The sequence below is a fragment of the Ovis aries genome, chromosome 18 (genome assembly GCF_016772045.2).
Source record: "Ovis aries strain OAR_USU_Benz2616 breed Rambouillet chromosome 18, ARS-UI_Ramb_v3.0, whole genome shotgun sequence".
NCBI lineage: Eukaryota > Metazoa > Chordata > Mammalia > Artiodactyla > Bovidae > Ovis > Ovis aries.
In genome coordinates this window covers 53,356,298-53,383,472 of record NC_056071.1, presented here as the reverse complement: position 1 = coordinate 53,383,472, position 27,175 = coordinate 53,356,298, and the positions used below count along the sequence as shown (strand labels likewise).

Below are 27,175 nucleotides of genomic sequence, written 5' to 3'. Positions count from 1 at the left end.
ACGGGAGTCCAGCGTAATGGAAGCATGTGAACTCTGGGGCAAGGCAAGCCTGAATCTGAGCCCCATATACTAGTTGTATGATCCTAGATATGTCATTTAACTCATTAGGCCTTGGTTTCCTCTCTTGTAAAATAAGATTAATAGAACCCTTTCAAACGGGATTGTTAACATTAGAGAGAATGTTTGTAGAATGTTTTGCACATTTCTCTTAAGAAACAGTAGTTATGATTTTGGTTTTGTGTTGAGAGTGACATAATGGATTCTGATGTCCCACCCAATCCCCCAGAGGGTGCTGCCATTGGCAGCAGTCGATATCCCATGGTTGCCCAGGGACGGGTATACAAGGCCTGGCTGTTTTGGTTCTGAAGGACCATTCTAGCTCCAGAGCTCAACGTGGTTGAGCCAGGTTGACACCAGGCCTGCATCCGACCTTGCCTTCTCCCTCTGCCTAGTCCAGCTTTCTTGCCATGAGTGTCAATTTCACGAGCACTCCTTAAAACATCCTGTGTGCTAAACCCTATTCCAGAGCCACTTCCTGTGTAACCTGTGACAACTGATAAGGCAGGTATCCAATCCTGTGTTATTTATCACCTGTTGATCTGAAGCCCAAAGATCCTGGGCATCTTGGCCAGGTGAAAGAAGAAACACCTAGAAACGTGAAAGTTGCCCATAGGAAGATGTCTGATAATTTCCAGAAATTAAAAACATCCTAATCCTATTCCCCGTGATCCTAGGAGCAGGGCAGTGTTTTCCAACATCAGCTCCCTGAAAGGAACTTGGCTGTGAGATTCACATCAATATAATTACGCAGATGTAATGATTAGTCTTTTCCAGTATTGAACTTTTAATTCCCTTTCCAATGGCAGGGACCCAGCTAGATACCTTCCTGGAAGCAGAGCTGTGTTTCCCTTTCCCTGGAAGGATCTAAGAGGACTTTTCTGTAGTTCACAACGGAATGTAAAATGACCAGACTCATTGTGTTCTAACAGTTTGACGTAAATGGTCTTCACTGTCTCAGACCTGCTAGAGGCAGTTTCCAGAATTGAATGAATTCTGTTTAGTTACTCTTCCCATTTACTTTGAGCAATGGCCCTGAGTTTTTTAAAATTAATTATACTAGCAATAAATGTCTTAATAAACATTACTTTGTAAAATTACTGGATTTACCCTTTTTTTCCCACTTCCTTTTTTAATCCTCACTTAAGACAAACCTGGAGTGTGATAACTCTGGTCAACTGAAAAGAGAATCAAAGACTCTGGGCCACAAGGGGACATGAAATCATTTAGACAGAGGGAAACTGAGGCTCAGAGAGAGAGATGACTTGCCCAAGAGATGGCACTCAGGATTCACCTTTCCTTACTTCCCCATGCCCCAGCTGCCTGCTCAAAGCTGGACACAGAAGACTTGCCTCCCTGGCTTGGAACCCATCTCATACCCATCCACTTGCCCATCCCTTGATAGAGGCGCATCTGTATCCTCGCCCAGCAAAGAGGAAGGAGAAGACCGATTGGTCACGACAGCCCAGACAGAGGGCGGGACTGAGAAGCTGGAGGAGCACAGATCCGGGCAGCGGCGGGTGCAGGCAGAGGTCTGGGGCGGCTCCCAGCCGACCTCCTAGACAAGAGATCCTGGAGGCCAGCAGAGAAATGTTCTGCAACAGACTTTGGCCACTGGCAGAACTGAGGCGAGAAGGCAGCTCTTTCTCCGAATTGGGTTTGATGCTACCTGCCAGCTTTATTTTCTGATGATTTAGTTCATGGCAAAAGGGCAGTGAATTTTGTGCTACTTAGCCATTGAAAGTAGATGGTAATTGGGGACTTGAACTCTGCAGCCAGAATTGGGCAGCTGCCCACTGGCGTGAAAGGCAGAATTGGGAAACCTGGCGGGGAGAGACAGAGCTCCTCTGTAGTATTAAATTCCCAAGCCAAGGGCACTGAAGTTGGTACTCTTGGTACAAGAGAACGTGAAAGATAAATAAAAGTGAGAATTGTACCAACAGAGCTGGATTGTCATGGAGTTCAAATACCTACTTTCTCTCCCCTATACTCCTGCAGGCTTTGCCCTGTAAGCTGCTGGTGACCCACAGGTGCTGGAGAAGGGTGGATCTAGTCCTGTGAGGCCATCAGCTTTGGCATCACTGGATCTCATTAGGCCCCCTCCAGACCCACAGAACCAGATAGTCTAGAAGAGGGGCCCAGCATTCTGTTTTAACAACTTTCCAGGTGATTCCAGTGCAGGCTCCAGTTGGCAGCAGTGGTCCAGAGCATGGTATGGTGCTGAATTTATTAAGGAAACTCGGTTTTCAAGAGAGCGAGCCGTTGCCTCCTACCTCACCTCTCCTCTCCACCCCGCTGCACCACTGACGTAGCTGCTGTTGGGAGATTTGGGGTTTGTCCTATTGCTTCGCCAGGCCTCACCATTTGCACAGTAAACCATCTTCCCACCACCTGCTTGTCTTCTGGCCCCAGCTGTCTCACTCCTCTCCTGGGACTTCAGTTTTGTTATTGCAATGAGGTTGTCTCCACTTAGTGCTGGGAAAGGGCGTAGGGCATCCATCAGTGGGACCACAGGGCAAGAGCCAGGCCTGGAGCCCGCCCTCAGAGTCCTGCTGCTCTGAGGAGAGACTTTTCAAGGGAGGCCCTGGCTGTCCTTCTCAGGAGCAGCAGTGAGAATGACCAGTCTGGTCCTAGCTAAGGACGCCAACAGCTGTGAGTGACTGGGTGAGCTCTGGGGAACTTGGGCATCCAAACTGGGAGCCATAAGCTCTACTTGTCCCTTCTTCACCCTTCACCTGCCATGAGGATGGGCAGTCATCTGCGGACTCCAGGAGGAAGTCCACTGGATTCTTTTCCCGTGTAGGTTATTAGAGAGTATAGAGTGGAATTCCCTATGCCGTACAGAAGGTCCTTCTTAGTTGTCTGCTTCATATATAGTAATGTGTATATATCAGTCCCAATCTTCCAATTTATCCCTTTCCCCCCAGATAACCATAAGTTAGTTTTCCACATCCGTGACTCAGTTTCTGTTTTGTAAATCAGTTCATCTGTACCATTGTTTTTTAGATTCCACGTATAAGCAATATCACATGATATTTGTCTTTCTCTGTCTGACTGGCTTCACTCAGTATGAGAATCTCGAGGTCCATCCGTGTTGCTGCAGATGGCATTATTTTGTTCTTCTTTGTGGCTGAGTACTACTCCACTGTATATATGTATCACACCTCCTTTATCCACGCCTCTGTCAGTGGACACGTAGGTCGCTTCTATGTCCTGGCTGCTGAAAGCAGTGCTGCAGTGAACACTGGGGTGCATTATCTTCTTAAACTATGGTTTTCTCTGGATATATATCCTCAGGAGTAGGATTGTGATCATATGGCAGTTCTATATTTGGTTTTTTAAGGAACCTCTATACTGTTCTCCATAATGGTTGTATCCATTTACATTGCCACAAACGGTGTAGGAGGGTTCCCTTTTCTCTACACCCTCTCCAGCATTTATTGTTTGTAGGTTTCTTTGCCATTCTGACCGGTATGAGGTAATACGTTATAGTAGTTTTGATTTGCATTTCTCTAATAATTAGCGATTATTGAGCATTTCTCATGTGTTTTTGGCCATCTGAGTGTCTTTGGAGAAATATCTATTTAGATCTTCTGCCTGCTTCGTTGTTGTTCAGTCACTGAGTCATGTCTGACTCTTTGCGACCCCATGGACTACAGCACGCCAGGCTTCCCTGTCCTTCACAATCTCCCAGAGTTTGCTCCAACTCATATCCACTAATTCAGTGAGGCCATCCAACCATCTCATCCTCTGTTGCTCCCTTCTCCTTCTTTCCTCAATCTTTCCCAGAATCAGGGTCTTGATCAATGAATCAGCTCTTCACTTCATGTGGCCAAAGTATTGGGAGCTTCAGCTTCTGTATCAGTTCTTCCAGTGAATAATTTAGGATTGACTGGTTTGATCTCTTTGCTGTCCAAGGATCACTCAAGAGTTTTCTCCAGCACCATCGTTAGAAAGCATCAGTTCTTTAGTGCTTAGCCTTCTTTATGGTCTAAATCTCATATCCATATGTGAATACTAAAAAAATCATAGCTGTGACTATATGGACCTTTGTTGGCAAAGTAACATCTCTGCTTTTTAATCTGCTGTCTAGGTTGGTCATAGCTTTTCTTCAAGGAGCAAGTGTCTTAATTTCATGGCAGCAGTCACCATCTGCAGTGATTTTGGAGCCCAAGAAAATAAAATCTGCCCTTGTTTCCATTTTTTTCCCCATCTATTTTCCATGAAGTGATGGGACCATATGCCATGATCCTAGTTTTTTTAATACTGAGTTTTAAGCCACCGTTTTCACTGTCCTCTTTCATCTTCATCAGAGATTTTTGCTTGAGTTGTTTGTTTTTTTTGATATTGAGCTGCATGAGCTGTTTGTATATTTTGGATATTAATCCCTTGTTGGTCACTTCCTTTGCAAATATTTCTCCCCTTCTATGGGTTGTCTTTTCATTTTGATTATGGCTTTCTTTGCTGTGCAAAAAATTTTAAGTTTAATTAGGTCCCATGTGTTTATTTTTGTTTTTATTTTCATTAGGCAATGGATCAAAAAAAGATACTGCTGAAAAAAAAAAAGATACTGCTGCAAAATTGTGTCAGAGAATGTTCTGCCTATGTTTTCCTTTAAGAGTTTTATAGTGTCTGGCCTTACATTTAGGTCTTTAATCCATTTTGAATTTTTTGTTTGCATGGAGTTACAGTGTTCTAATTTTCATATTTTTTATAATTTTCTTTTTTTTACAGTGTTTTTGCAAATTTTTTTTACAATTTTTCCCAGCACCACTTATTGAAGAGACTGTATATTCTTGCCTCCTTTGTCATAGATTAGTTGACCATAGGTATGTGGGTTTATCTCTGGACTGTCTATCCTGTTCCATTGATCTATATTTCTGTTTTTGTGCCAGTACCAAACTGCTCTGATCACTGTAGTTTTATAGTATAGTCTGAAGTCAGGGAGCCTGATTCCTCCAGCTTCATTTTTTTCTTTAAGATTGCTTTGGCTGTTTGGAGTCTTTCGTGTTTCCATACAAATTGTAAAATGTTCTAATTCTGTGAAAAATGCCACTGGTAATTTGATAGATAATACATTGAATCTGTGTGTTGCTTTGGGTAGTGCAGTCATTTTGGCAATATTGATTCTTCCAGTTCTAAAGCAAGGTATAGCTCTCCATCTGTTTGTATCATCTTTGACTTCTTTCATCAGCATCTTAGTTTCTGCATACAGGTCTTTTGCTTCCTTGGGCTTATTTCTAGGTGTTTTATTCTTTTTGATGCACTGGTAAATGGAATTGTTTCCTTGATTTCTCTCTCTGATCTTTCACTGTTAGTGTTTAGGAATGTCAGAGATTTCTGTGTGTTAATTCTGTATCCGCAACTTTACTGAATTCATTGAGTTCTAGTAGTTTTCTGGTTGTGTCTTTAGGATTTTCTATGTACAGTGTCATGTCATCTGCAAATAGTTAATAGTTTTACTTATTTTCCTATTTGGATTCCTTTTCTTTCTTTTTGTTTTCTTAATCTGACTGCCATGGCTAGGGCTTTCAAAACTATGTTGAATAAAAGTGGTGAGAATGAGCACCCTTGTCTTATTCCTAAACTTAGAGGAAATGCTTTCAGTTTTTCACTGTTGAAAATGTTAGCTGTCAGTTTGTTGTATGTGGCTTTTATTATGTTGTGGTAGATTTCTGGAGAAACCTCTACGCCCACTTTCTGGGGAGTTTTTAACATAAATGGATGCTGAATTTTATCAGAAGCTTTTTCTGCATCTATTGAGATGATCATATTTATTCTTCAGTTTTTATTCTTCAGTTGGTTAATGCAGTGTATCTCATTGATTGATTTGCATATATTAAAGAGTCTTTATGGACATGAGTTTGGATAAACTCCGGGAGTTGGTGATGGACAGGGAGGCCTGGCGTGCTGTGGTTCCTGGGGTCACAAAGAGTCGGACGTGACTGAGCGACTGAACTGAACTGAAAGAGTCCTTGCATCCTTGGAATAAATCACACTTGATGATGGTTTATGATCCTTTAAATGTATTGTTGGGTTTGGTTTGATAGTATTTTTTTAAAGATTTTTATGTCTGTTTTCATTAGTGATAGTGCCTTATAATTTTCTTTTTTGTGATATCTTTTGTTTTGGTATAAGGGTAATGGTGCCTTGAAGAATGAGCTTGGAAGTGTTACTTCCTTAGTAATTTTTTGGAAGACCTTCATAAGGATGGATGTTAACTCTTCTTTAAGGTTCACTGAGGATAAGTTTGATAGAACTCACCGGTGAAGCCATCTGGTCCTAGACTTTTGTTTTTTGAGGGAGTTTTTAAATTACAGTTTCAATTTTAGTACTTGTGATTGGAATGTTCATATTTGCTATTTCTTCCTGCTTTAGTCTTGAAAGTTTGTACCTTCCTAAGCATTTGTGCATTTCTTCGAGGTTTTCCATTTTATTGGCCTATAGTTGCTTGTAGTAATCTCTTATGATCTTTCGTATTTCTGTGCTTCCCTTGTAACTTGTTTCTAATTTTCTTGATTTGAGACCTCTCTCTTTTTTTTCTTGATGAGTCTGGTTAGTTTTATCAATTTTGTTTATCTTTTTTTAAGAACCAGATTTTCGTTTCATTGATCCATTCTATTGTTTTCTTCATCTCTACTTTCTTTCTATTCTGATCTTCATGATTTCTTTCCTTCTACTAACTTTGAGTTTTATTTGTTCTGCCAAGCCTCTGAAGGGTTTGGGTAAATTGCAGATATTTGATATTTTCTACTTCTGACCTTGTCTGGGAAAAATAACTTTGGGATAAGGAGAAGATGCAGATCTGTGCCTTGAGAGCCCCATGGAGAACATTTCCATAGTGGTGGCTATCCCCACCAGCTCAGGGGTGCTGCAAAGGTGGGCATGTAGCCAGGCTCCACCCGAGTGTTCTTGTCCAGGGAGAACACAGCCTCGTCACTAAGGCCTTGTCATGTACAAGTCCACTCAGCCTAAAGGAAGAAGAGGTTACAGGAGGCAGAGGAAGTTAGTTGGAAAAATGCACAGGGTCCTTATGCCCGTTATGTCTCTGGTTTTGATCCTCATAGTAATCCTTTGAGAGATGTAGTGTTAACCTTATTTTGTAGCTAAAGAAACAGAAGCTCAGATAGATTAAGGGACAGGTCCAAGGTCACAAGCTGAGGACTGCCAGAGCAGAGCTTTGGCTCCAAGCCCAGGGCTTATCCTCAGTGAACCTTCCCAGGGCCCTTCCCCTCTCTGCTCTCTTTGCCTCCACCTCAACTCCAAGGGAATACAAGTGACCTGATAGGATAATTGAAAAGGAGATTGTACCAGGACTCAGAAATCCTGGCCTCTTTCATCATGGGATGTGTCCCACTCAGAATTCACCAGGTTTGCTGGTAGTGGCCAATAAACAGTTTCCCACTGAGGGTCAGAGAGGCTGAGGGAAAGGCGGCAGGATTATGAGAACCGATGAGGATGCTGAGCTTGACACGGCGCTCCTGACCCTGGCCACACAGGCCACTCCCCTTAACCCCAGAAATTCCTGGGCTTGACAAATAGCATGTGCATTTGTCCTTTGAGGGAAAAAAGACAATAAAATGTATCGTCAGTTTACTATCTCTAGGGTTGGGTGCAAGGGGATGTCTGTTTTTTTTTTTAAGTAATTTGTTTTTTTAATTTGTTTTCTTGAAGTATAATTGATTTGCAATGTTGTGCTAATTTCTGCTGTATAGCATAGTGATTCAGTTATGCACATATACATTCTAATTCATATTATTTTCATTATGATTTATCACAAGATATTGAATATAGTTCCCTGTGCTATACAGTAGGACCTGGTGTTTATCCATCCTGTATATAATAGTTTGCATCTGCTAATCCCAAGCTCCCAATCCATTCCCCCTCCTCCCTCACCCTTGGCAACCACAAGTCTGTTCTGTCTGTGAGTTTGTTTCTGTTTCATAGATAAGTTCATTTATGCCATGTTTTAGATTTCACATGAAAGTGATATCGTATGGTATTTGTCTTTCTCTGACTCCACTTAGTATGATCATCTCTAGATCCATCCATGCAGCTGAAGTGGCAGAATCTCCTCCTTTTATGCTTGAGGAGCGTTCCACTGTTGTAGCATGTCCTCTTTACCCATTCATGGGTCAGCAGACATTTAGGTCTCCATGTCTTGACTGTTGTGAATAGTGCTGCTGTAAGTGTTGGGGTGCGTGTTATCTTCTTGAATAATGTGTGCCTAGTCGCTCAGTCGTATTCAACTCTGCGACTCCAGGGACTGTAGCCCACCAGGTCCCTCTGTCCATGGGGATTCTCCTCCAGGCAAGAATACTGGAGTGGGTTTCCATGCCCTCCTCCAGGAGATCTTCCCAACCCAGGGATCAAACTCAGATCTCCAGCATTGCAGGCAGATTCTTCACCATCTTTTGAGTTGTAGTTTTGTACGGATATATGCCCAGGAGTGGGATTGCTAGATCACATGGCAACTCTACTTTTAGGTTTTTCGGTGTTTTACATTAATTTATGTATTTGGCTGTGTTGGTCTTAGTTGCAGCGTGCAGGGTCTTTCACTGCTGTGCGCAGACTCCAGTTACGGCGCATGGGCTTCAGCAGCTGCGGCATGAGGGCGAAGTTTCTCAAACCCATGTCCCCTGCATTGCAAGGTGAATTCTTAACCGCTGGACCAACAAAGAAGACCCTATTTTTAGTTTTTTGAAGAACTTACGTACTCTTTTCTGTAGTGGCTGTACCAGTTTACATTCCAAGGGAGTGTTTGTTTGCCCCCCCAAATGCTGGGCTTTCCTTACAAATTATCTGACATCTGACGTCATGTTGTAGAGAAGGCATAGTTTTATGAGAGGGTGTGTGTGTGTGTATAAGAAAGAGAGAATATGAGCTTCACACATAATGCTGAGTTGTTGTTTTCTTCCCCCCTAACAAGCTTGGCTGAGTTTTCATAATTCCATAACTGTGACATGACTAGTCCACTGAGATATTCAATACTGGCTGGAAAAATACAACTGAAACTTATTCAATCAGCAGCAAGAAACAATGACACTTTACTATAAAGGTGGCCTCACTGTAGGAAAGATGGACGCGCTTGTTCTTCTTCAGGCTCAGCTCAGTGTTGTTTTTTTTTCTTTCTGGTAACTTCCCCAAGTACAAGGAATCTGCACAGGAGCAGGGGTGCCTTGGCTGTGGAAACATCATCACTGATAACTCAATAAGTCTAGCCCTCTCCTTAGCCCTGCTCTTACGAGCTGACAGCCGCTTTGAGGGGTCTGCTCAGAGGATCTCAGTCGCCCCTGTGGAGTCTGGCTTGGGCCATCTGTGCTGACAGAACATGTAGCCCTCCCTCCCGTGACGCTGACTTGGGCACGGTGACCTCCGTGTTGCAGGTGGAATGTGTTTGCCCTGCCCTGTGTGCAAGTCCTCTGCCCACCACACCATGTGGTGCTGAGCTCGGCCAGTTCTCGGACCCAAGTGAGGACTGCCAGTGGGGCTCCCTGAGGCTCCACACCTGGCATCGGAACCTCAGATAGCTCTTTGCATCATGGAAAGCACCCCGACTCTCTCAGTCCTGCCTGTTGAGTGGGGAGGGGTGGGCTATTGGTTCAAGAAGGTGCTGCGTTTATTGAGGACTAGCCGGGCAGGTGGCTGCAGGAGTCCAGGTGCGTGCCATTCTTTCTCTATCTGAACTCCGAGTTCCCTCCTTAGGCCCCGGTCTCTCCCCCCAGGAGCCACATAGCCACTGGTGCCAGTGCAGTGCTGGGACCTCCTGGTGCTGCAGTCGAGATACTAAGTGCCTGCATGGGCCCCAGCCTTGCTGCCAAGCCCTGGAGTCTGTCTCCGCTGAGAGTGAGGAGCGAGGGCTCCTTTCCGGCCCTGTGCTGAGCTGCCCGGCATTTCTCCATGGAGTGGAACATCTCCCCCCACCCCCATCTCCTCCTGGAGGGAGCCGGCTGCTTGTCTAGCTGCAGCCTCAGCAGTTCCTGGACAGATTTTGTTGGTTTACAGCTAAGCAAGAAAAGTGGGCTCCTGGGCCCAGAGCTTGGCAGGAGTTCGGGCCCTTCAAAGAAAATGGAAAGTGCAGCGGTGAAGAAATCCAGTGCCCTGCTGGTCGCATCTGTGCCCCTCTCCTCCCTGTGCCCCAGAAGGCCCGGCCACCGTAGTGTGCGAACAGCAGGGCAGGACGGTGCCCCGGGAACTGATTCACACTTCCCGCCCCACGTGCTCGTGCCCCGGCCCTGAGAAGATGAGCTAACGTGGCTGTCCCCCTGTGACATTAAAGTGCTTTCTCTCAGCATCTGCTCGTGAACCTGGCAGCTGGCGGCGCCTGCATGCCCTTGGAGGACACAGATGAGAAAGCCAGTCTTGGTCCCACAAGAAGTGTAAAGTTAGGCCAGGACAGGCAGGGGTTTCGTCCCACCCCTGATGCCTCATCCCTCTGAGACCCCCAAGGACAACTCATTCCACTCTTGTTCCCTCCATCCTGGCATGACCTTTCCACACCCCTGGACTCTTGTGTTTTGGGGACGGGGGAGCTGGTACCACCTTCTGCAACCCTCCTTCTCCCCTCTGCCTTCTCGAAGGGCCATGAAGCCATGGCAGCTCCCCTTAGCTGCCTGGGACCCAGGATCTGAGGAGGTTGTGGTGTCTCTTGCCCTCTTCATGACTCATGTAGTTGGCACTTACAGTCTGCCTGCCTTCCGGGTAAGTGGGATTGCACAGTGTGAGGCCCAGTGAGTAGGGGGCTTTCTACATGTTAGCCCCTCTGATCAGGGTGCACCAGGCCAGAGTCCCTGGGATCAACCCTGTGATGGGTTAAAAAAAAAAAAAAATGCTGTTCTCCTGCCCAGGGGTATTGATTGTGAGGCAGAAAATGTGATGAACCTTGAACAGGTTAGGTCACTGGCCCAAGCCTGCCTCCTGCCTCAATGCCTTCACTGGAGAATGGACAAACCGTGGAGAGCCAGACCAGGCACTCCAGGAAGGCGCATGAATTCTCCAGACCTCAGAGCTGCAGAACGGTTCTGAGGGGCTCATGCATCATTCTGGGCACCGTCTAGACAGAATTAAGAGGTTGCCTGTCTATGCACTACCATTTTAAAATATGTGTGTAGGTACTATTATGGTTCATAAAATGTAAATTTATGTTTTAGATGGGTGCTTCATACGCTGTTTTGCCCTTACTCATGTCCTTGTGAGGAGAATAACCTCCGAGATTTAGCTGGATTCAGGTGCTCTGCCTCGGCTCGCTTGTCCCGAAGATAAACGGCCTTGGGCTTGGAGCCCCGACTCTGTGACTAGACAGTAATCACCTGTCAGCGTGAGCGCCTGTTTCCCCAGTGTCATCAATGGCACAACATCCAGCTCAGAGCACCCGGCTGAGAGGAGCGCCAGGGCGACTGCGGCCAAGGGGAAAGGAGGTGGGCTCACTGGGCTTTGCCGTCCCACCAGAGGAGAAGGCTGGCTGCCAGAGAGTAGTCCAGAAAGCCCCAGCTTAAGGCGGGGAGACCACAGAGAGGGACTCCTAGGACACGGCGGGCATCTGTCGGTGCAAGCCAGGAAGTTTTCAATCTCCAAACGCTAGGCCCTGCCGGAGGCCTGTTGTGGGAGCCCACCACGAGCTCCACCTGAATGTGACTTCCCCCAAAGGCCGCCTGGGGCCCGGCCACCAGCCACAGGCCCGTGCTCCAAGGGAGGGGTGACTGCAGGCCTGCGTGGCAGGTGCCCCAGTGCTGCCTTTGTGTCTCTGCTGGGAATTTAAACTCCGTGGGGTTCTGCTCTGAGGAGGAGCTCTGCCCACGCCTCCCTTCCCCTCTTCCCTCCAGCCTTGGAGACGCAGCAAGGGAGATGCTTGTCTTCATTAGTCTGCACGAGTAGCTCAAAGCCGTGCGTCCACCACAGGTAGGGTAGGCAGGAACCTGCAAGAACGATCACTTCATGGTGGGGAGCAGGCTTTTCACCAGATGCTGGGAAATAGAAAAAGACCCTTTTGTACTGATACAAAGGATGTACTTGTGTGGCTGTTATTGTTGTTGTTTTTTGTGACTACCTGGAGAAAAGCCAGTGCTTCCTTTTTCTTCCTGTGAAGTGGAACAACTCCGAGGTTGGATCTACTGAACTTAACGGTCTTACCAGCCAAGAGCCATGCAAGTGTATTTGAGCCATCAACTCGAGAGAATAAGTTGTTTTTATGGCGGACATGTTTCTTATTTAAAAGCCCATGTGATTTCTATCACAGAAGCACGATTTCCCCATGGCTGCCTCAGGCTCCTGCTAATATGGTTGTTGTGTGCAAGAAAGCCAACTTCTTCAGCTATTAGAACCCCCCCCCCGGGGCACTTCCTGGTGGGCCAGGGAAGTTAAGAATCCGCCTGCCAGTGCAGGAGACACAGGTTCCATCCCTGGTCCAGGAAGATGCCACACGCCGAGGACCAACTAAACCTGTCTGCCATGACTGCTGAGCCCACACACCCTAGAGCCCAGCTCCACAACAAGAGAAGCCACCGTAATGAGAAACCTGCAGCTAGAGAAAGCCCAAGCGCAGTAGTGAAGACCCAGCCCAGCCAAAATAAATAATAAATCTAAAAAACTCACCCCAGGATAGACAGATTAGGGGTGTGGGATTAACAGACGACTATACAGCTTCCCTCATAGCTCAGTTGGTAAAGAATCCGCCTGCAACGCAGGAGACCCTGGTTCTATTCCTAGGTCAGGAAGATCCCCTGGAGAAGGAAATAGCAACCCACTCCGGTATTCTGGCCTGGAGAATTCCCATGGACAGCAGAGTCTGGCAGGCTACAGTCCACAGGGTTGCAAGACTCAGACATGACTTAGCGACTAGACCCCACCGTATATAAAATAGGTAAGCAACAGGGATATATTATATCATGCAGAGAATTATACCCATTACCTTGTAATAACCTATCATGAAGTATAACCTGCCAGAATGCTGAATCACTCTGCTGTTCACCTGAAACTAACATAATCTTATAAATCAACTATACTTTGATTTAAAAAGAAAAGAAACTTCACCCCCAGCTGATCACAGTGTAGTAGCCAGCTTGGTACAAAGGAAAATTGGTAGAGAAAAATGTTCATCATATGCACTGTCTCTTAGTATTCCATTTCAGTTGCTTTGAGAGAGAGAATAAGAACAGGACGTGCTGCTTGAGATAGGGTTAAGCCTATTTCCTCCATTTAAAAATGAGTTTAAGCTCTTCTCACCCTCAGGTGGATCAGTAAGAGTTGACAGCCCTGCCCACAGTGACCATTGTTCTTAGTCCTTTGAAAGACCTGGTTTTACGGCCCGTCTCGCTGAAGTTCCAGGGTGATTCACGACAAGGCTCTGTTGTGAGAGTAGCTTTTTCTGGTGGGAGACCCAAGGGTATAAGAATGGGGACCGCTGCCTCAGGGCTGTGTCATGGGAGGGAGCACGAGGCCCGCAGAAGAGGCGGGAGAGGTGCCCACGTGATACCACCTTCCTTAGCTGAGCTGTCCCCTCGCTCATCCTTCCAGTCCTGCAAGGATAAGCTTCTTAATATACACGCTGAGAGATTTGTTATCCTGCCCTAGTTCTTTTTGACAAGTATTGGGTGAGCTGGCAGAAGGGAAATAGTGAGGAGTAGACCGTTTTCCTTTATATTTTTTAAAATGTATTTTTATTTATTTGCCTGTGCTGGGTCTTAGATGCAGCATGTGGAGTCTAGTTCCCCGTCTAGGGATCGAACCTGGTCCCCATGCATTGGGAGCATGGAGTCTTAGCCATGGGACGATCAGGGAAGTCCCTGAGGGGTAAATCTTCTGAAGAGGTCTTGAATGCCCATTCTTGGAGCAGGGCCAGGCCCTCCCATAACGCCCCATGGCCTTGTCCCAGGTGAGATGGTTCAGATCTTACAAGACCACCTTGATTTCGATGCAGCACTAAACACAGATCCACCGAGACGAGCATCTTGGCTGAGCTGCGGAGACCACTGGGGAGAGGCCCAGAGACACTGACTTGCAGAGCTCCCGCTGTCCTGACACTCACCTGCAAGCCATTCTCCTCCCAGCTCATTCCAGGCAGGTCCCTGAAGAAGAAGGTTATGGGTTTAGAAGCGAGGGATCTAATTTCCTGACAGTCTGTAAAACCTTCTGGCCACCCCTCCACCTGCTATTCATTGATTCAGCAAATAAGCATTGAGGACGCCCCTGCTATATGCCAAGCCCTGTGCCAGATTCTGGGGGATGGCTTCTGCCCTCATGGAAACTGTAGTCTAGAAAGGGAGCAGATGATAAATCAGTAAACAAATAATGAACAATACACTGACAGGCTGGTCAGTGCCATGAAGGAAATAAATAGGATAAACCAAGGACCAATAAAGAGACGAGGAGGGGTCATTCTTTAGGGGAAAGACTTCTCTGCACCAGAGACATCTGAGCTGAGACCTCAGGGAGATGAGGAGTGGAGGGAGGGCATCCCAGGCAGAGAGGACGCAAAGATGCAGAAGAGCCTTAGCTCAAGAGCAGGGAGACTGTGGCCAGAGAGGAGGGAGGATGGTTTGGGGGAGTTCAGAAAGGAGGCCGGAACCAGGTTATGCAGGGCCTTGAGGCCACGGTCAGTTTGGATTTTCTTCTGAGAGCAAGACAGGCCCCTTGCTGACAGCGTTATGCAGGATCTATAATGTAATTAAAGATCACGGTGTCCTCACTGCAGTTCAAAACTGTGAGGCTTACGTATATGTGCTGCTATAGGAAGAGTCACAAGAGACCCTACGTGGGGAAAAATCCCAAGAAACAGACCATAGTATAAAATATGCCGCTGATGTTTTTTTAGAAGAGAAGATGTATATGTATATATAGGCTTGTCTGGGTATAAAATATAACTACATTAAGGATACAAAAGAAAAGAAAGAGGATCCAAGTTTGAGATGAACTTTTGGGACGAGAACTTCTAACATAGTGTATTTCAAATTGTAGGTCACAACTCAGGAGAGGTTCTGAAATTACCTAAGTGAAGTCACAGACAGCACTTAAAATATCAACCTACATCTCACATAGTAGGGAGGGCATTTTGTGCAAGTTGTTTTAATTATTTATGTGTGTAGATACATAACGCACGTACATGTATATAAATGACATGTACACACATTCATGTACATATGCGTACATGTGTTGGCTTGCAGTATAAAATGTTTTAAACTAAGTGTTACAGTTGAGAATATTTGAGAAATATATCTTAAGGCTCTTCATGGTGGAAAAGTTAAGAAACGTGACTTAGTGATTTTTCACTAAGTTTTCTTTACTTCTGTCTTAGTTTCCTCATCAGGCTTCTCTTCCAGATAATGCTCTTCAAATTAAAAAGAAAAAAGTCAAAACCAAAAAAAAAAGAGGATACCCAAGACGCTGGTGAGGGGTTGCTCCTGGGGTGGGGAACCGTAGCACAGCGTAAGTGAAGTCCAAGGGAGACTTCCTCTTCATAGTATATGCTTTTGTGTGGTTGAATATCTTACTATGTGCCTGCATTACTTATTCAGCTAAAAAAAAAAAAAAATGTTTGTCTAAATGGTGGTCACCCTGGCCGCCATGTGGAGCGAGGGCGAGCCCAGAAACAGAGGACCAGCTAGAAGGCTCTGGGCCGGGGCCGCGGTGAGAGGTGGTGGTGGCTTCACCTGTGGCCTTGGTGATGGAGATGGATACAAGCTAGACTCAGCATGTTCCGCCCAATAGTCGCAAGGAAAACTGTGCGTTAGAGGTGGGGACTGGGCCTCCCTGACTCTATCTGCCTTATCTTTGTGGAAGGAAGGGTTCTTGGGCTCCTTCCAGGTGTTAAAAGCTTCAGAATTCCCAAGAATGTTGAATCCATCACAACGTGGAGGACACGGTTATGGACATGTATCCCTTCCATATCCTCATGCAACTGTCACAAGTGACCTTTAATGACCATCAAAACACAGTTACACTCTGTTTCTCAGTGGAGCTTGCTTTCTTTGCAGAGAGATGCCAAAGGCCAATACCTGTTTGACCTTCTCTGCCACCACCTGAATCTACTGGAGAAAGACTATTTTGGGATCCGCTTTGTGGACCCTGATAAGCAGCGGGTAAGTCTATATTCAAAGCACGGACTGGGGAGAGGGTCGGTTGGTAAGCCTGAGGCACTAACTGTCATTCATGTTCAGAGCTTAGTCTCAGGAGTCAGGGAGCCAACTGGACCCTGCAGTTGGACATCATCTCTTCGGCTCATATTGTGAGACCTGGAACACCCCGCAACAGAGCTCGCCTGGCGTGGTCCATTGATTGCTAGACACTGAAATGGTAACCTGGAGAGCTGAAGTTGTTGTTCAATTGCTCAGTCGTGTCCGACTCTTTTTGACCCCTTGGACTGCAGCACACCAGGCTTCCCTGTTCTTCACTATCTCCCGGAGTTTGCTCAAACTCACGTCCTTTGAGTCAATGATCATCCAACCATCTTGTCCTCTGTTGACCCTTCTCCTCTTGCCCTCAGTCTTTCCCAGCATCAGGGTCTTTTCCAGTGAGTCAGCACTTTGCATCAGGGGGCCAAAGTATTGAAGCTTCAGCTTTAGCATCAGTCCTCCCAGGGAATATTCAGGGTTCATTTCCTTTAGGATTGACTGGTTTGATCTCCTTGCTGTCCAAGGGACTCTCAGAAGTCTTCTCCAGCACCGCAGTTTGAAAGCATCAGCTCTTTGGTGTTCAGCCTTCTTTATGGTCCAGCTCTCACATCCATACACAACAAATGGAAAAACCATAGCTTTGACTATACAGACTTTTGTCAGCAAAATGACATCTCTGCTTTTTAATATGCATGAGAGCTGAAGAGATTTGCCCAAAGCTGCCCAGTTAGAGGCAGAGCGGCTGGGCTGGTGTGGTGGCCCCAGAACCCAGGTCACAGGCTGAGGCTGACCTGCCCCTTCCCTGGTAAATGGGCATGCTTGCCTTGGTCTGGTTAGGAGGGGCCTGGCCTGAGTGCCGCAGCAACCCTCTCCGGGCAGGACAGAGGTGGAGCCCCACTGACACAGGCTTTTCGGCCCTTGCAAATCCTGCAGTTCTTCTTCACCTTCCAAAGACAGTGGCGTGTGAAGAAAAAAGGGTAAAACGTATCCTGTTCAAGGGTGAAGTGTGTCCTGTCCATTGTTTTTCACTTAGAATGTGTTTGAGGAGAATAAGAGAGTATGTTGAGATTGCTGCTGCCGCTAAGTCGCTTCAGTCGTATCCGACTCTGCGACCCCATGGACGGCAGCCCACCAGGCTCCTGCATCCCTGGGATTCTCCAGGCAAGAACACTGGAGTGGGTTGCCATTTCCTTCTCCAATGCATGAAAGTGAAAAGTGAAAGTGAAGTTGCTCAGTCATGTCCGACTGTTCACGACCCCATGGACTGCAGCCTACCAGGCTCCTCCATCCATGGGATTTTCCAGGCAAGAGTACTGGAGTGGGGTGCCATCGCCTTCTCTGATGTTGAGATTACAGAGATTTAAAGCCAAAGGAGACAGAGGAAAATAAGGAAAAGGAGAAGTAAACTTTGATGGAGTGGCTGCCGTGTGCCAGGCTCTACGCTGGGCACACACCTAGACCTTTGAGCCGATGGATGTTGAGCGCTGAGGTGTTATCACGCATGAAGCTGAGAGCTTCACATAAGTTATTGGATCCTTCCCATGAATGAGATGCATACTGGCTGTTGACCATCCACTCTCCAGACGAGTGAACAGTCCTCCCGACAGGTTACCTAACTTGCCCAAGGCAAGTGACAAAGCCGCTCAGACCTGCCTGATGCCAGAGCCTGTGTGGTTTCTGGGGTTCCCTGCTGAATTCCTGCCCTGTGGCCTCTAAAGTGACCTGATTCCATGCCTTTGTTGAGGGTTTAAGCCGAGCAGGGAGGCTTGCAAGGGTCCTTGAGCATTGTGAGGAAATGGACCAGTAGAGAACTGTCTTCTATATCTACTGATCACAGTAGAGATGGAGGAGGTGAGCTCCCCAGCTCCCCCTAGACCTCTTCCCCTGAGCACCAGGGAGGCAGAACCTGACGCTCACACCCATGCCGTCCCTGCCTACTCTTCAGGGGTCTCTGTAGGGTCTGGGATTCCTCTGGCCACTCTTGGACAATCTGCCCTCACTCTCCATCCCCTTTTGCGCCTCAGGCCCTGGGCTTATCCTGATCTCAGCCTGTCCTTCAAGCCTCCCGAATCTGAAGACTGCACCACACCAGTCCACTCACCCAAATACAGGTGGAAGCTCCCATCTCTGAACCTTCTTTTTACTCTTCTTCTAACCCCACTTCCCCAAGCCAGTGTTATCAATTTGCTAGTGATTCTGGGACCTGGATTTAGCCAGACAGCTGCAAAAGGTCACCCTGGCCCTCACCATATTTGGGAGGATGCTCTCAAGATTTTTCTGCCAGACCCTTGAAGTGTCTTAGACAAGCTTTCCACTGCCTGCCCACCCCTCTGAGTCTCCCCCAGCCTCACTTCTTTCAGGAGTCTCACTCCAGTACAAACTCCTCTCCACTACTGCCAAGAGGGATACAGCCTCTTGCATTCAGCCTCCCTGCCTTCTGCTGCTAGGGGAGCTGTCGCCGCACTTAGTTGCGTCGTCGCTGTTGTGTTAGTCGCTCAGTCGTGTCCGACTCTCTGCGACCCCATGGACTGTGGTCCACCAGGCTCCTCTGCCCATGGAATTCTCCAGGCAAGAATACTGGAGTGGATTGCCATGCCCTCCTCCAGGGGATTTTCCCAACACAGGGATCGAACACAGGACTCCTGCATTGCAGGGAGATTCTTTACCATCTGGGCCACCGGGGCAGCCCACTGTCTATCTCCCTTTGTTCATTTTAATCTATGGGTCCAGTGCCCCAGGGCATTCTGTCTTCTGAGCCTCAGACATGTGCTGTGTTCATCTTACCGTCTACAATCCCGCTGTGCTCTGCACAGGCCAGCCTCCTCCGCCTTCCCAGGCACGGCCTGGAACCCCAGTCATTTCCGTGCAATTTCATCCCTTGCCTTTCCTTCCCTGGGAAGCCACGCCGCAGTGGGCCGTGTAATGTGAGAAGGACCTCTTAACCACATTGAGTGGCTATAATGAGTTGCCAGCCTCGTGGGAACTCAGATCAGAGGGAAGCAAGAGAGCAGAGTGTCAGCTCAGATTATCCGTGTGGAGCTGATGGGTGAACTGGCTCTTAGTGGGTCCATTAACTGCACGAACTGCGGCCCAGCCCAGAAGGTGAGAGCTGGGCACCGAGGGAGGCCAGGATGTGTCTGCACGGCCCCGGCTGCTCTCCTGCCAGAGAGAGGACTCTGCCAAGAGGCTCCACTGTACTGAGCAAAAGTCGCCAGAAAAGAGGGAAGTGAGGATTAGCTCCTCCATCCGTCTTACAGCTGAACCTTGAATGCTGAGCTGGTCACCAGGGACACAGTAGAAAACAGGCAGAATCTCCTGCCCTCCCAGAGCTTATGGTCAGTGCTTTTAAGCTGCTTCCCGATAACCAAGCCCCAAGTATCAGCTATTCTAGCTCTCTGCAAATTGTCAAGTTTCCTGATTAGCCCAAAAGCAGCAAACATCAATAATGCATTTTATAAGACATCCATGTAGAAGTGGGAAAATGATAGAGAACCATCTCCTTGCTTCCTTACCCAAACGTAAGTACCGTGGGGGGCTGGTGGAGGGGGGAATGTGTTGCTACTGTGTCCACCCTCTGTGAAAATCCAGGGAAAACAGGATACTACATTAGTTGTGGTTGGGTATCTTACAAGACGTAAATTTTAAACATCCCTGGATGCCAAGGAATTCTGAGTATGTATTCCCTCACACAAGGGCTGGCAATGTGTTGCTCAAACAAAAATGAAACATACACCAGCCATCCCTGCCTTCTCACCATTTCTGAAATTCCACCTGCCAGTGCTTTCGAGAGCTGCTCCCAATAGCCTCTGTGTCATCATGTCCTCACGACCCCACCACATCACACAGACACACACAACCCATTAAAGGGAGCCATTCGCCACTCAAGCCAAGCAGAGTTCTGTCCCCAGCACACACCCGTGCATTCACTCCTGCCCGTCAGTACACCAGAAACATGGCTCAGAGCTCTGGCACCCCATCTTGGAAGGCAGCATTGCCAGAGAGCCCCAGAAATGGCATCTGAAGCTGGAACTCTTCCCCCCTTCACAGCTGGTTCCATGGGGAGCTTATTTCAGAAAATCCTATCACTCTCTACTCTCCAAACTTACATATCACAGGCTTCTGAGCCGCGTTCACCCTGGGCTACAGTCTGTCTAGCTATTTAAATCGAATACAGCGAGATATATTTGACACTACTTCTCATTAGGGTTTTCTTGGTCTGTGTTCTCTGTTTCAGCATTGGTTGGAGTTTACAAAGTCTGTGGTGAAGCAACTGAGATGTAAGTACTGTCCATGAAAAGATAGAAGCCTCAGGCCCGGGGAGGGCGGGAGGAAACCTCACCCTTGTAGTGTGTCTTGGGAACCTTCCATTGTTCTGAGCAGAAGTTGGCCCTAAACATGAGAGGATCTTCTGATGGTTCAGAGTCCTGAGCATCCAGTGCGGCAGGGAGTCCCATCGTCTTCCGGGGAGGGTCTTTGCTGATGGACATCTCTTTTTCTGTGCAGCCCAGCCTCCGTTCACCATGTGTTTCCGTGTGAAGTTTTATCCTGCAGACCCTGCGGCCCTGAAAGAAGAAATAACCAGGTAAAGCTGGTGATTACATCCCTCAGCCTCCAAGACCTGCTGGGAAGGATAGGAAAGAGGGGCCGTAACTTCTTAGGTCCTCTGTTTGGAAAGCTCCTAACTCAGCTAGGCAAAAATTCTTCCTAAATATAGCCTTACTTCTGCGTTTCACTTCCGCATGCTCTCTTTGCTCATCTCAGTAGAACTGCAACAAAGTGAGGTTCTTTCCTTCAAGAAGTGTGAATACTTCACCTTAATCTGGGCATCTGCAAATGTGGCTGGAGTAGTGAGTTACTCAAAAGCATTTTGTTCTTTCACCAGTGATGTGGCCACCAGGGATGTTTTGGGAGAGGGCTGTGTTGCTGCTTATTGGGGGGGCTTGAAATAGACTTCAGCAACCTAAATGGCAAAGCAGGAAACTGGAAAACAAGCCAGGAAACACTGAAGATTTTGAATTCAAGTGGGTGACCTCCAGGGTGCTGATGGCCCAGGCTCGTGATAAACTCTTCATTGTGGGGATCATGTTGCAGGGAAGGCAGGCAGCTGCATGGCATGAACCACGTCTCATCCAGCACCACTTGAGGATGAGAAAAAGCCTCGCCATGCTACAAGAGGCTCAGTGAACAGGAGAGGCACCGCTTCCTCGAGGGCTTGGTACATCTGAGCCGAATTCACTCTGAAAGTCTTACCTCAAAGATTAAGGCACTCTCTGAACTAGGACTCTTAATTTTTATATTAGAAAGATCTGATTTTGACATTAGCAAAACCTTGACATTTCCCTGTGAAGGGTGGAGCCCTCGGTAAAGATGTGATGCCAGGAAGTCCTAGAGCGGAGGAGGAGATGGCTCCGCCAGCTCCAACCCCTTCCCTAAAGTCTTAGAGACAACAGGGACTTCCCAAGTGGTCCCCTGCAGGAGGCATGGGTTCAATCCCCAGTCGGGGAACTAAGATCCCACATACAGAGTGGTGCAGTGAAAAACAAAGCCAAAAAACCTTAAAGACAGCCAAGACTGGACGAGGCCACTGCCAGTGCAGAGACTGCTTGTCCTCTAAGGCCTTGAGACCTGTTTCTAAACCCTGAACCCGCCCAGCCTGAAGCGCTGAGGACAGTGCCCTGTGCAGTTAGAACCAAATCTCGTGCTCCAGAACTGGGCGCCTGCAAAGTGCAGGCCCTGCTCATCCACACAGAAGTGGGCGTGGCTCCCACTTGGCTTTTGAAAACCAAGCTCATCCATGTTCAGGAGCAAGCCTGTAGCTTCAGGCAGGAGAGTAAGGGGAGAACCACGAGGTTTAACCACTTAAGCAGGGAAGAGTTTGGGCAAAGCACTGGCCTGCCCTGCTCAGGGGGCACTAGTGATAAAGAACCTGCCTGCCAAGGCAGGGGACGCAAGAGACACAGGTTCGATCCCTGAATTGGGAAGATCCCTCTGGAGAAGGGAATGGCAACCACTCCAGTATTCTTGCCTGGAGAATCCCGTGGGCAGAGTGGCCTGGCGGGCTGCAGCTGAAGTGACTGAGCGCGCCCTGCTTGTGACTTCCACAGAGTTTGCCTTAGCCGTGCCCCTCCCTCCCCCTTCTCCCCTTACCCACTTCCCTCTCCTCCCTCCCTCCCCCTTCTCTCTGGAAAGAGGTGAGGAGGCCAGGGCCAACCCTGAAGACGAGGCTCCTGTCCACGTGTCAGAAACATTTAACACATCTTTTTTGAGAGCCTGACTCCCCGCCTTCTAACACCCAGCTTTAGGATCACCTTGTCCACACCTCCCCGGATTAACAGAGAGGATGAGAAGGATTGGTCTAACAACCCAGAGGGCTGCCTGCGAGAGCATGGCAGACACACGGCCTTCTGATTTGATTGAAGGACAAAAATACACGGCTCTCTTGGCCGTTAGGAGGAGGTCTTAACCATAAACTCTTCTAAAGCACATGTCACTGCATAATATAATGTGCCCCCGCCCACTAAAGGCAGCAGAGACCTGGGGGCTCAGGTCCTGTTCTGTTACTTCTGCGTGGCCTTGAGCATAAAATCCTTGACTTCTCTGACCTTCAGGTTCCTTATTTATAAAATGAGGATGGTAATAGTACCTCACGGCTTTGTCGGGAGGATTAACCACTACACAGGGTCTTGTACTTCTTAATGCACCCCCAGGGAGCATTGAGCCAGGCTCAAGATCATTGCCAGGTCAATCACATGGCCTGTGGACCCCAGCGGCTCTGCAGAGGGCACAGTCCACTTGGTTCTGGCTTTGCTCCCTTGTTGATGTCATAACCCCCACTCCTCTTCTGTCCCAGCTAGCGTCCTGACACTTAAGCAGCTGAGGCCTGAGAAAGCCAAGGTCAGGCTTCTCTCCAAGTCAGCAGACTTTAAAGACACTGGCAAGAGTGTGAGCTCCACCCCTCTCCACACACATCCATGCCCACTGTCCTCCACAGGGGCCCCCAGCCTCCAGGATCTGATGCCTGATGATCTGAGGTGGAGCTCAGGTAATAATAACACAAGTAAAGTGCATAAGAAAGGTGATAGCTTGAATCATCCAGAAACCATCACCCCCCACCCTCCCTGGTCTATGGAAAAATCGTCTTTCATGAAACCAGCTCCTGCTGCCAAAAAGGCCAGGGCCCGCCGCTCTGCTGTTCTCCCCCTGCTCTCCGCCTCAGCAGCCCTCCTTCCCTCGGGCACATTTTTTCCAGGCGTTGCCAGGAGCGTGGCTGTCAGGGTGCCTGGGTCTGCTTTGGAGTCTGTGTCCCCGCTCCCTGAGGCGTTCTGGGGAGGCCTGGGCTTAGCTGCATCTAAGTGGGTGCCTGCCCTCGCCTCACTCAATGCCCACAGTTCACTCCTGGCTTAGAGCCCTGCACCCCACCTTCCTGCCAGACTAATTTAGCCATCAGTGTGTTTTTTCTGGGCATTATTGGTCCTAAATTTCACCGCCGTCTCGGCTGTCCCCATAAAGCCAAGAGGAGGGATGAAGTAGGGAGTAAAGAACTGTGCTTCAGTTTATCTCTTGGATTCTTCCCAGATGATAAATTTAGTTGCCAAATCCTGATTAATCTCTTTTGTCATTTTTTAAAGTAATAAATAGATTTTCTTGTCTGAGCTAGAGACAAGGCAGAGAAAATGGGGATTAGGCACCAGATTTAGCCTTTAACAACGGCTGCAGGTGTTCGAACTGGTTGAAAGATCAAGTGATAGAAGGAGATTCAGTGCAAATGGGGCCCCACCTTCCCAGGAAGCAAACAGCCTGACACATGTTTGAACAGGTGCTCAAAAAATGTTAATAGATTTTTTTAGGCCATTTTAAAAAAATGTTAATAAAGCATATAGGTAATTTATTCCAACAGTGAGTATCACTTGAGCTTAGCTTAGGCTAAGATGGGTTGGCAAACTTTTTCCGGAAAGGGCCAGATAGTGAGTATTTTAGGCTTTGTGGGCCATAGGGTCGCCGTCGCAACTACCCTGTTCTGCCATTATAATGCAAAGCCAGCCGTAGACAGCACATATGTGAATGAGCATGGCTGTGTTCCAATCAAAAGTTATTTTATCTCACTGGGGACTCTGGTGGCAGGCTTAGTTTGCCAGTCCTGGGCGAAGGAATCAAGAAGACCTGAGTTCAAATCCCAGATCGTTCTTTAGCTGGATATGTGACAAAGCAAGCAACACTGCCTCTGATCATTCCCTCTCCTCGCGTATGAGACAGGGATGAAACCAGTAATCACCTTACAGAGCTGCTGTGGGGATTAAACGAAAGGGTGCCTGTTAAACGGCACGCAGCCTATCCGAAAGATGACAGGAGACCTGAGTGAATCACTGGAATGTCAGCTCCATAGAAGGAGGACTCTGGTTGGTTCTCTGCTGTATTCCCAGCCGCTGTGGCAGTGCCTGGCACACGCGTGTGCTCAGAACTGGATGGGTGGGTGGGAGGGAGGGAAGGTGAAGAGGCACAGGATGTATAAGCTCTCCGAAAGTGAAAGTGAAGTCGCTCAGCCGTGTCGACTCTTTGTGACCCCATGGACTGTAGCCCACCAGGCTCCTCTGTCCACGGGATTTTCCAGGCAAGAATACTGGAGAGGGTTGCCATTTCCTTCTCCAGGGGATCTTCCCAACCCAGGGAGCGAACCCAGGTCCCCACATTGCAGGCAGACACCTTACGGTCTTAGCCACCAGGGAAGTCATAGGCTCTCTAGAAGAATATTAAAGGTAATGAAACATGAATCTCTAATTCCAAGGAGCCCACAATCTAGTATTGGGGAGGAAGATGTACTAAACTTGATCACAGTCAGGGAAAAGAAGGGCAGAAAATAGAGGAAGCCAGGGGCAGAGAGGAAGACAGGGCCAAAGGGTCTTCTGGAAGAAACTCTTCAGGGGCCACCAGTGCTTTCCAGAGTTCAGAACCTCTAATTGTGGGAATACTCTGGATTCATCCTTACCCTCCGATGTCAGAAATCACAGTGCCAACGCCAGTACCTTGGATGTGCGCGTTCCAGAAACGCTCGGGTTTTCCTCCGTCATCTCTTAGGCTCTTGCACATTCTGCCTTTGCATGGTCCTCCGTCCATTTAGGACAGCTTGGCATCTAAACAAAATTGACATGAGGTAAAGCCTCTTTGAAGCAAAAAAGGAGAGAGGCAGAGTTCAACCAAAAACGGGTGGTAAAGAGCAAGCCTTTCTGTCTTAAATCTGATCTAAAGCTGATTTCTCTTTTTTCCAGTGAGAATTTCTCTCTGATGACAAGGAGTTCCCCTGACTTCATTTAGGACCTTTCTCTCCCTAACCATAGCTCACTGGATTACCACAAGGGTAGAAAAAGTATCAGGTAGAAAAAAGTTCTGTTTCCTCAGCTATACAATGTGGGAATTAGGCTCTGTGACCCCTCCTATGAGGTTCTGAGCCTGGGTACCCCAGCCTGCCTGCTCGTCATGAACAGCTGGTCTGGGCAGCCCAGCAGGCTGACCCCTTGCCTGGCAGCACAGCGGCCCTGGTGCCAGTGCCCCCAGCAATGAGACAGTCTTCCTTAGGCCCTTGTGTGGCAGGGGAGAACGTGTCACGGCATCTTGGGGATAGGTGTAAGGATGCTGTGAGTCATGTGGGATGGATTTCATGACCGACAACACTGAGTCACTGGTTACCTTCTCAAATGAACAAAACACAAAGCTTGATGGAAGCCGCTGGGGCAGAAAAGGAAGGGGGGCACCCCTGTGGAACTCCGTTCCCTGGAGCCATCATTTGGTTCTTTCATGAGCCTGTCTCTCCTTGTCCTCTGAAGACTGCAGTGTGCTTCTTTAGGATGTTGACTCGACCCTGCCATCCTGTGATCACGCCATCACCAGACCGTATTCCCACAGCCTTCCCCTTGAGCTCCCTGTAGCTGTTCTACCTTCAGAGGCTGAAGCCCGCCCAGCAGTGGAAAGCCATGTTTCCGCTCCAGCTCACCCGAGGTCCCTGTCATGCATCGATCGTGGTTCTCGCTATGAGGAGGGTCGTGTCCCCCTTGGGGAGCAAGTCAGAAGCTCCGGAGAAGCCTTTTCAAACCCAGGACCACTCATACGCAAACTCTCGCATGCTCCCCATTCCCCCAGGGGATGTTCTCCGCACCACCACATTGAGGATCGCTGCCCAGGGCCTCTGGAACCTCTCCTTCAGTCCAGTATGTGCTGTCCCTGAATGCTGGACCCAGACAAGCAGAGGGGGGTGGGCGGAGTGATGCGTGAACTCAGGTCCAGGAAGTGATCCGCGAGCAGGAGGCCAAAGGCTTGCTATCACGTCCTCCCAAAGCCTGTGGCAGGTGGGGCCGGAGGGGCGAGAGGAAGGGAAGGGCTCAGCCCCTCCCTTCCACACATCTTGTGGCATTCCACCATGGGAAGCAGGGTGTAGACAAACTGGATTTGGTGGTGGTGGTTGTTCACTTGCTCACTCATGTCTGACTCTTTGCGACCCCGTGGACTGGAGCATGCCAGGCTTCCTGTCCTTCAGTATCTCCCAGAGTTTGCTCAGACTCACATCCATTGAGTCAGTGATGCCATCCAACCATCTCATCCTCTGTCACCCCCTTTTCCTACCTTCAGTCTTTCCCAGCATCAGGGTCTTTTGCAGTGAGTCAGCTCTTTGCATTAGGTGGCCAAAGTATTGGAGCTTCAGCATCACTTTGCAATGAATATTCAGGGTTGATTTGCTAGATTCAGTTTAAAAAATTACTATTCACTGCATGATGTGATGTAATTTTCCTTTGGTTTTCCTTGGCAAATATTGGGTCGATTGGGGGTATGGCAGGTGGGAAAAGGAGGGGAATTCTTACTACTTTCCACACTACAGCAGTCACCTTCCCTTTGGTTTGAAGAGGGTGGTCCACCCTAATGTGGTTAGAAGGATGCTTTTGAATTTCTTAGGGACGGTGCTTCATAGATTTTAATATATGTCCAGATCACCTGTGGATCTTGTTACAGTAATTCATTAGGTCTCA

General features: G+C 48.1%; 1 protein-coding gene across 4 annotated transcripts in view; it reads left to right on the top strand.

Moving 5' to 3' along the window:
- The window catches only part of FRMD5 (FERM domain containing 5), a 325,536-nt gene that overhangs the window by 264,684 nt on the left and 33,677 nt on the right, over positions 1 to 27,175 (top strand). For all 4 annotated transcript variants that reach the window (XM_042235374.2, XM_027957326.3, XM_027957325.3 and 1 more), the window contains exons 2-4: positions 16,026 to 16,130; positions 20,398 to 20,440; positions 20,667 to 20,745. In XM_042235374.2, the coding sequence (XP_042091308.1) occupies positions 16,026 to 16,130; positions 20,398 to 20,440; positions 20,667 to 20,745 (227 nt within the window). The remainder of the gene's footprint in view (positions 1 to 16,025; positions 16,131 to 20,397; positions 20,441 to 20,666; positions 20,746 to 27,175) is intronic.